At 47.7% G+C, this 9,637-nt stretch overlaps 2 protein-coding genes across 2 annotated transcripts; both read right to left on the bottom strand.

Moving 5' to 3' along the window:
• Positions 1 to 2,709: 2,709 nt before the first annotated feature.
• Positions 2,710 to 3,276, bottom strand: ENH_00017500 (hypothetical protein; the record flags this gene model as incomplete). Its single annotated transcript, XM_013584431.1, has 1 exon — positions 2,710 to 3,276. One exon carries the CDS (start codon positions 3,274 to 3,276, stop codon positions 2,710 to 2,712), a length of 567 nt encoding a protein of 188 aa, XP_013439885.1.
• A 5,553-nt stretch (positions 3,277 to 8,829) lies between these two features.
• ENH_00017490 (hypothetical protein) lies at positions 8,830 to 9,030 on the bottom strand (the record flags this gene model as incomplete). The annotated part of the gene is made up of 1 exon (XM_013584430.1): positions 8,830 to 9,030. One exon carries the CDS (start codon positions 9,028 to 9,030, stop codon positions 8,830 to 8,832), a length of 201 nt encoding a protein of 66 aa, XP_013439884.1.
• Between the last annotated feature and the right edge of the window lie 607 nt (positions 9,031 to 9,637).

Raw genomic sequence — 9,637 nt, 5'->3', positions numbered from 1 at the left:
ACAAATGCAATTCTTTACCACTTAACTCCTTTGCCATTAATGCATAGGTACAGGGGGGCCCCCCCGGGGGCCCCCCCGGGGGCCCCCCCGGGGGCCCCCCCGGGGGCCCCCCACGAGGGGCCCCGGCTGCCCCAGTTCCCCCCTCCAGAAAGGGTACAAAGCGCCCCCCAGGGGGCCCCCGAGGGGGCCCCCCGGGGCCCCTCAAGGGGCCCCTCGAGGGGGCCCTCACGGGGGCCCTCACAGGGGACCCCTCGGGGGGCCCCTCAGGGGGGCCCCCGGGGGGCCCCCCGAAAACAGGAGAAGTTAAAAACTTCTGCAAAAACTAAAAAGGTCAAAAAGAAGAAAAAGAAAACCCCTCAGCCCCAGGGGGGCCCCCCCCCCAGCAGCCCCCCCCCCCCTATAGAATATTACTGGGGGCCCCCTTTTGTTGGAGGGTCCGGGGGCCCCCCGCCTGCAGGGGCCCCCCAGGGGGCCCCCCAGGGGGGCCCCCCTGGGGGCCCCCAGGGGGGCCCCCAGGGGGGCCCCCTGGGGGACCCCCTGGAGGCCCTGACTGCGGGGCTCTTTGAGGGGCCGCTCGAGGGGCCCCCCCAGGGGGCCCCCCAGGGGCCCCCAGAGGGGGCCCCCCAGGGGGCCCCCGGGGGGCCCCCCGGCTGCTGCAGCCAACTTAAGTGCCTTGAAGGGGGGGGGGCCCCCTGGATTAGCGATAGGGTCTTGGGGGCCCTTTTGCTGCGGGTTGGGGGGCCCCTGCGGTGTTTGACTTTGGGCAGAAGTGCTGTGGGGTTGGAGGCCCAGAAGGCCCTGGCAGTTTGCTGCAAGTAAACCCTAAACCCTAAACCCTAAACCCTAAACCCTAAACCCTCAGTTCTAAACCCTAGACCTTGCGGTGTGGGCCTCGGCGCACGCGGCGCAGAAAAAGGCGCTTCAAATATGCGCCCAGGCATCTGCTGCTGCTAGTGCTGCTGTTGCTGCTGTTGCTGCACCTGTTGCTGCTGCTGCTGCTGCTGCTGCTGCTGCTGCTGCTCTTGTTGCTTCTGCTGCAGCTTAGAATATTTGGATTTGAAGTCCTGCAGCGGCCTCTCGAGTCTGTCCTTTCTTGCCTCAATGAAGGTGATACTCCTAAGCGAGGCTCTTTAGTCCTAAACCCTAAACCCTAAACCCTAAACCCTAGACCCTAAACCCTAAACCCTAAACCCCACACTCTGCTGTAGCCCCCAACCTATGATCCCTACTTAGCGCTTAAAGCAGTGACAGCTTGCCGCAGTGCTACTTTGGTACTTAGAAGCCACGCTGCTGTCCAATTTTTAGGGTTTAGGGTTTAGGGTTTAGGGTTTAGGGTTTAGGGTTTAGGGTTTGGGGTTTAGGGTTTAGGGTTTAGGGTTTGAGACATCAAAACAAGGGTTTAGGGTTTGCGCTGCAGTGGTTAAGAGCGCTAAATCTTTCGGGCTGCGTCAACGCCGTCAACGAGCAAAAGTGGGCAGCGCTACTGAGCGCATTAGGGTTTAGGGTTTAGGGTTTAGGGTTTAGGGTTTAGGGTTCAGGATTTAGGGTTTAGCGTGTAGAGTTTAGGGTTTAGGGTTTGTGTTCAGTGTTGAATATTTGGCCCCGCTGAATTGGTTGCAAGAATTACAAGTCGCGCGCTGCCCCGGCTTTACAAACAGCTGTGAGAGCCCCGATTTAGGGTTTAGGGTTTAGGGTTTGGGGCCTAGGCTTTTAATGCGAAGTTGAGGGTTTAGGGTTTAGGGTTTAGGGTTTAGGGTTTGGGCTTGTTGGGTTTGCCTCTAGGCCTGAATGTCCTCGCTGGAGCTCTCCCGCGGCTAATTTCCTTCAACTGCTCCAGCTGCAGCAGCATAACAGCTGAAGTAGGGTTTAGGGTTTAGGGTTTAGGGTTTAGGGTTTAGGGTTTGGGGGTCGAGCTGTTCCAGAATAGCAAAGAATAAAATAAAAAAGAAAAAAGGAACACGACGGGAGAGAAAGCGACAAAGATAAGAGGCAGAGCAGCAACTTGAAATCGAAGCGTTTAGGGTTTAGCTTTCACGGTTTGGGAGGTAGGGTTTAGGGTTTAGGGTTTAGGGCTTAGGGTTTAGGGTTTAGGGTTTGCCCAGGCGCAGCCAAGGCAAGCGAGGCGACAGTTTACGAAAACTCTCCAACGCTGTTGCTGTTCCTACTCCTCACGCTGCTCCTTTTCTCGCTCTCCTGCTGCTGCTGCCGCTGCTGCTGCTGCTGCTGCTGCTGCTGCTGCTGCTGCTGCAGCAGTCGCTTCGCGTTTTCTTGGCTGGGCACCGGCAGCTGCTGATTTTGGATTTATCTTTTTGCTGCAAAGCCGACTCGGACGTCCAGCTGAGTCACTGCTTCGCCTTGCTGCCCCACCTCCAGAAGACCTAAACCCTAAACCCTAAACCCTAAACCCTAAACCCTAAACCCTAAACCCTAAACCCTAAACCCTAAGCGCTAGCGACTGCTGATCCCCAGCCAAGCCGTGCGTGCTGCCCAGCTCCGCGAGTGCCTCCCCTTTTGCTTCTCCGTCCGCTCTTGCTCGCGCGGCCTCTAGGGTTTAGGGTTTAGGGTTTAGGGTTTAGGGTTTAGGGTTTAGGGTTTGGGGTTTCGCAGGCGGACTTGAGCGGGTGCGGGGACTTGGGGGCTGGCGTGCTGCAGCGGCTCAGCGAAAAAAGCAAAAGACTAAAAGTGCTTCGACTTGCAAATTCGAAAACTTTAAATGACGAAAGTCTTCTCCAACTTTCCAGAAGAAGCTGCTGCAGCAACTTGCTGCTGCTCGACCTCAGGGGTTCGTGCTGCTCCTGCTGCTGCTGCTGCTGCTGCTGCTGCTGCTGCTGGTGATGCTGCTGCTGCTGGTGATGCTGTTGCTGCTGCTGGTGTTGCTGCTGCTGCTGGTGATGCTGCTGCTGCTGCTGGTGATGCTGCTGCTGCTGCTGCTGTGCTGCTGCTGATGCTGCTGCTGATGATGATGGTGCTGCTGCTGCTGCTGGTGCTGCTGGTGATGCTGGTGCTGCTGCTGCTGCTGCTGGTGATGCTGGTGCTGCTGCGGCTGCTGCTGCTGCGCCCCGCTGCTGCGTCACGGCGGCTGTGGCTGCTGCTGTGTTGCTGCGGCTGCTGCTGCTGCTGCGTTGCTGCGGCTCTGGCTGCTGCCTCGTTGCTGCTATCCTGCTGCTGCTGTGGCCGCAGCTGCTGCTGAGTTGCTGCTATTCCTGCTGCTGCTGCTGCTGCTGCTGTTGCTGCGTCGGTTCGGCCCCGTTTGCTTCGCCTAATTGTCAGTTTCATTTACTTCGCAGTAACCCCGTGCTTGCTGCTGCTGCTGCTGCTGCTGCTGCTGCGCTGCTGCTGCTGCTGCTGCTGCTGCTGCTGCGCTGCTGCTGCTGCTGCTGTTGCTGCAGCGTGCCCGCAGGTGACAGGGGCCGCGCTGGAAGTGCTGCTGCGGGGGGCCCCCTCTCTGCAGCTGCTGCTGCTGGAGAGTGCAGCAAAAGTGGGAAAAGAAGAAATAAAAATAATTAAAACTAAATTTCCAAACTTAAAACTTGCAGAGGGAATCGAACCCCCAAGGCAGCCCCTGGGGCTGCCGCTCTTCAGAAAGATCGCAAACCCCAAAAGGAGGAAGGCAGCAAACCCTCCGCAGCCAGCTAGCTAGCTAGCTAGCTAGCTAGCTAGCTGGCTAGCTAGCTAGCTGGCTAGCTAGCTAGCTAGCCGCTTGCTGCAGTGGCTGCCGTTGGGCAGCTGCGTTGCTCTGCGCCGAACTTTTGGAATTTCGGAGTTGCAAATGGAGAGCCGAAAAGGCCTTTTTGTACTTTTCTTTTATTTCGTTATTTTGTTTTATTTATTTTATTTATTTTATTTTATTTGTTTTATTTTATTTATTTTATTTATTTTATTTTATTTTATTTATTTTATTTTGTTTTATATTTTATTAATTTTATTGTTTTGTTTTATTTTATTTGTTATTTTGTTTTATTTTATTTGTTATTTATTTTATTTTGTTTTATATTTCTTTAATTTTATTCTTTTATTTTATTTTATATTTTATTTATTTTTTTTCCTTTTATTTTATTTTTCCTTTTTCTGTTTTGACGCTTTTGCTGGCAGCCATTTGGGAGTCTCTAATTGCATGCAATCTGCGATGCCGTCGAAGCCAACGTCCAGTTCTGCTGCTGCTGCTGCTGCTGCTGCTGCTGCTGTAGCAGCAGCTGCTGCTGTTGCTGCGCCTCTCTGTGAAGTTGCTGCCTGTCAGGCAGCAACTAAGTTCAGGTGTATAGACGCCTCTTCGCAGTTTCTCAGGCTTGATTACTATTGAGGTTCTTTTTGCTGCTGCTGCTGCTGCTGCTGCTGCTGCTGCTGCTGCTGCTCTTTCGGGGCTTAGCGAATGCACTTAGCAGCGCCCCCTGTGGGGTGTCTAGACAGCTCGCAGCAGCACGCACTAAGGGCCTTTTTCTAATTTGTTTTTTTTGAAAGCCAAAAAAACAAAAGCTGATGTGTAGCACCCAGCGTTGCTGCAGCAGCAGCGGCAAAACCCTTGTCTCTGCACGAAGCAGGGGCTTAGCCACACTGCGAACAGCAGCAGCAGCAGCAGCAGCAGCAGCAGCAGCAGCAGCAGCAGCAGCAGCTAAGGGGCGGCCTCTAGAAGGGCCTGGTGGTACTGCTGCTGCGGAGTGAGTTGCTGCTGCAGTGTTGCTTCTTTTGCTGCTGCTGCTTCTTCTGCTTCGGCCTGGACGAGGTAAGCTGGCTCGCAGAGGCGTTTGCTGCAGCAGCAGAAAGAAGGCCAGTTTGAACTTCAATTAAATTTAATTAAATTAAATTAAATTAAATTAAATTAAATTAAATTTAAATTAAATTATATTTCAATTAAATTAAATTAAATTAAACTAAATTGAATTAAATTAAATTAAATTAAATTAAATTAAATTAAATTAAATTAAATTAAAATGAATTAAATTAAATTAAATTAAATTAAATTAAATTAAATTAAATTAAACTAAATTAAATTAAATTAAATTAAATTAAATTAAATTAAATTAAACTAAATTAAATTAAATTAAATTAAATTTAAATTAAATTAAATTAAATTAAATTAATAGAAAATTCAAGTGGAATTCGAGTTGAATTAAATTGAAATGTAATTCAAATTAAATTACGTTTGAATTAAGTTCAAATTAAAGTCAAATCAACTTCAAATTAAATTCAAATTAAATTCAAATATAATTTAAATTGAATTCAAATATATTTCAAATTAAATTCAGATATAATTTGAAATAAATTCAAAATAAATTCAAATTAAACTCAAAATCAAAGTAATTTAAATTCAAATTAAATTCAAATTGAATTTAAAATAAATTAAAAATAAAAGTGAATTAAATTCAAATCAAATTCAAATTAAATTTAAATTAGATAAAAATAAAAGCAAATTAAATTAAAAATAAATTTAAAACAAAAGTAAATTAAATTCAAACTGAATTAAAAACAAATTTAAAATAAAAGTAAATTGAATTCAAATTAAATTCAAAATAGAAGTAAATTAAATTCAAATACAATTAAAATTAACTTCAAAATAAATTTAAATTAAATTCAAATTAAATTTAAATTTAAAATAAATTTAAATTAAATTTAAATTAAAAATATATTTAAATTAAATTAAAAACAAATTAAAAATAAATTTAAATTAATTCAAAACGCAGTTCGCTGCCCACCTGGGAGAATAGGCGAAAGGAGCTCCCAAAGAAGAAACGCAAATGGCATTAACTGAAATTAAAAATAAAATAAAATAAAATAAAATAAAATAAAATAAAATAAAATAAAATAAAATAAAATAAAATAAAATAAATAAAATTAATTTGCAAATTAATCGAAATAAAATAAAATAAAATAAAATAAATTGAAACAAAATAAAATAAATTTGCAAAAATTAATTGAAATAAAATAAATAAATTTAACTTGCAAATGGCATTAACTGAAATTAAAAATAAAATAAAATAAAATAAAATAAAATAAAATAAATTGAAATAAAATAAATAAAATTAATTTGCAAATTAATCGAAATAAAATAATTGAAGTAAAATAAAATAAACTTGCAAATCAATTGAAATAAAATAAAATAAATTTAATTTGCAAATGGTATTATTTGAAATGAAATGAAATAAAATAAATTTAATTTGCAAATGGCATTAAATGAAATGAAATAAAGTAAAATAAACTTGCAAATGGCATTAGTTGAAATAAAACAAAATAAATTTGCAAATTAAACGAAATTAAAAAGATAAATTTAATTTGGAAGTGGCATTAAATGAAATGAAATAAAATAAGTTTGCAAATGGCATTAAATGAAATAAAATAAATAAATTTAATTTGCAAATGGCATTAAATGAAAAGAAATAAAATAAATTTGCAAATGGCATTAAATGAAATGAAATAAATTTAATTTGCAAATTAATTGAAACAAAATAAATAAACTTAATTTGCAAATGGCATTAATTGAAATAAAATAAAATAAGTTTAATTTGCAAATGGCATTAATTGAAATGAAATAAAATAAATTTGCAAATTAATTGAAATAAAATAAATAATTTAATTTGCAAATGGCATTAAAAGAAATAAAATAAAATAAATTGAATTTGTTTGAAGTCGCTGCTGGGGGGCTTACGCTGTTCGAGGGACTCCGTGGGTTCTGCAGCGGCGGGCAATTCAAGTTGGGATTTTGCGTGGAAAGCGGATTTAATTGATTTAATTGTTCATTTAAATCCCAAATTAATAAAACAATTCATTTAATTTGCAAAAATAAACATTTAATTTGCAAAAATAAACATTTTATTTGCAAAAATGAACATTTAATTTGCAAAAACGGAAAAAAAAGCCCCTTTAGTCCCGCAGATTCAACTCGCCAGGGGGGCCCGCCAGCGCCTCCGACAGGCCCGGCAAAGCGGCGGCTTTGGGGCTTTCCGTGGCCACATTGTTGATAAACACAAAAGGAACCTGAAAAAGTGGAAAAATAATTCAAAAAAAAAGAAAAAGAATAAAAAATGATGCCAGATTCAAGTTTGGCGGCGGCAGCAGCAGCGGGAGCTGCGCAGACACCCCGCTGCAGCACCCCCCAGTGCAGAAACCCGAAAGAAATGAAACTCTTTTGCAGTTAAAAGATTTTAAAAACGAAATAAAGTTAAAAAGGGCTTTTTTTGAAGCGCAGAAAGCCCTCAGTCGCGCAGCGCGAGTCACCTGGTCGCTCTCTTCTATGGGCAAGCCCACGCCCGGGACTTTGAAAGTTTGGACATTTTCTTCGCTTTTGTTTTCAAACAAAACGCCCTCGGGAGAAACTGCAGAAGGCGGAAGTTGAACGGCGTTTTGGGCGGCGGGAAACGCGGAAACGCTGGCTTCCGGTTCGGCGGCAGTTTCCGTTTCGGGGGGGAAAGCTGCGGATTCGCAGGGAAAAGGAGCTCGAAAAGAGGCCAGAAAAAGGGAAATAGCGAAAAAAGAATTAATTAAACGGCCTGGGCTTTTCATTTTCGAATTTATTTCCGCGGAATTCGCTTTTTTTCGGGGGGAAAGCAATGAGGGTTTCCGCGCCGTGCGCGCAGCTCGCCGAGGTGTCTGTACACCCGAGACCCCGCGAGTTCGTTCAAGTCGAACGCCGCAGAAACTGCACTAATGTTTGAATTTCATTTATATTTTTGTTGTTATTTCGTTTAGAGGCTGTTTCGGAGTGCCTGGCCGCAGACGCCGCAGGCGGCGCCGATCCGGACCAAGGCGGCGCCGGGTCCTCGTTTGGCGGCGGATCCGCGGCGTTTTCGCGCGAATTCGGGAAATTATGAGTTTAAAAAATCGCAATTTGAATTTAATTTTCGGAATTTCAAAGCGGTTGCGCCGATTTGGCGTTTCGGGGGGCGAACGAACCAGTCACGTACACCGCGACGCGGCGGGCGGGCGGTCGTTCGGCGGCGGGCGCCGTGCGGGGCGTTTTTGGAGTTTTTTGGAGTTTTTTGGAGCGAAATTGCGAAATAAACGCAAAATGGAAATTAAAAATTGAAATTAAAAGAAATAAAACGGAAAAGAAGCCGCGGGGGCCGCCGGCGAGGCGCGCGGGACGGCGGAGGTGGAGCGAGCGGCGGGGGCGGCGGCGCAGGCCGCAGGCGCAGCGCGGCGAAGCAAAAAGGAGAACTTGAAATTAATTCAAAGTCTTTTATTTCACTGAGACAAAAGTGTTGCTGCTGCAGGCAGCAGCAGCAGCAGAGGTGACCCCAGGGGCAGCATCTGCTGCAGCACGTCTCTGCAGCAGCAGCAAAGGATTTCGGCGTCTCTGGAGAGAGCAGCAAGAGTTGAAGGGAAAAGCGAGGGTTTGCTGCGCGGCGCGCGAGGGTTTAGGGTTTAGGGTTTAGGGTTTCGGGCCGAAGCAGCGCGAGAGCCGCGGGCCCCCTGACCACCGTGCTAGACATGTGTGTCGCTGCTGCTGCTGCTGCTGCTGCTGCTGCTGCTGCTGCGAGGTGTCTGTACACTGCAAAACTTTGTCGCTTTCTCGTTCGGGCCTTCAAACTGAAAGCATTTCTTTAATCGCTCTCTTTTGAGTCCCCGCTGCTATTCACTGCAGCAGAAGCTGTGCTGCTGCTGCTGGGCTTTTGCTGCTCTGCTGCAGCAGCAGCAGCAGCATCGCATCGCCCTATCTGGTGCGTCTTTGTTTCGGCTTTCTTTTCGCCCTTCTGACCCCCTGCCTGCTGCTGCTGCTGCTGCTGCTGCTGCTGCTGCTGCTGCGCGCGCCAGCAGCTGCTGCGCTCGGGTGTACATACACCGCAGCCGCAGGCCCTCTTGGCTATCTGCCGCTCACATGCTTCACTTTCTTTTTTTCTAGTTCTTCTTTCCCGCCCGGGGCCCCTCCTGCTGCGCTGCTGCTGCTGCTGCTGCAGCAGCCAGCAGCAGCTCCTTTGCTGCTGCTTCGCCGCAAGTCGCGCCGCCTCCGGGCTCCTGCTGCTGCTGCTGCTGCTGCTGCTGCTGCGCGCCGCCCCGCGCCAGGTGTACGTACACCTCACGCCCCACACGGCCGCCCATCGCAGCAGACGCTTCCGGACTGCAGCAGCAAAAGGACTTTCTTTTCTTTGTCTCCAGCTAGCTAGCTAGCTGTTGGCTAGCTGCGCCTCTTGTCTTTGTCGGCCTGTCAGCTCGCAGCCCCCAGCCAGCTAGCTAGCTAGCTAGCTAGCTAGCCAGCTAGCTAGCTAGCTAGCTGGCCCGGCGGCCCCAGCCAGCCACCAGCCCCGCTAGCTAGCTAGCTAGCTAGCTGGCCAGCCCAACTGTTTCCCGCGGCTAGCTAGCTGCCAGCTAGCCAGCTAGCTAGCTAGCTAGCTAGCCAGCTAGCCACTCTGCTTCCCTTGGCCTCCCTCCCCTATGCAGCCTCTTTGCCAGCCCCCAGCCTTGGGGGCCCCCCACCCCTCTTTGTCTCTCCGCAGCAGTTCGGGGGGCCCCCCAATGGGTCCTGTGGGGCCCTTTTCCTCGGAGAGGGGCCCCCGGGGCCCCCTGGGGCCCCTGGGGGCCCCCCCGCCCTCCGGGGGCCCCCAGGGGCCCCCCCCCGGCGGCGCGCCTCCGGGGGCCCCCCCGGGGGCCCCCCAGGGGCCCCCCCCTGGAGGCCCTCCGGGGGGCCCCCCGGGGGGCCCCCCGGGGG

The sequence above is a fragment of the Eimeria necatrix genome, genomic scaffold, assembly GCF_000499385.1.
Source record: "Eimeria necatrix Houghton genomic scaffold, Enh_scaff157, whole genome shotgun sequence".
NCBI lineage: Eukaryota > Apicomplexa > Conoidasida > Eucoccidiorida > Eimeriidae > Eimeria > Eimeria necatrix.
Note: the sequence above shows the minus strand (reverse complement) of the source record. Positions and strands in the feature narration are given on the sequence as shown.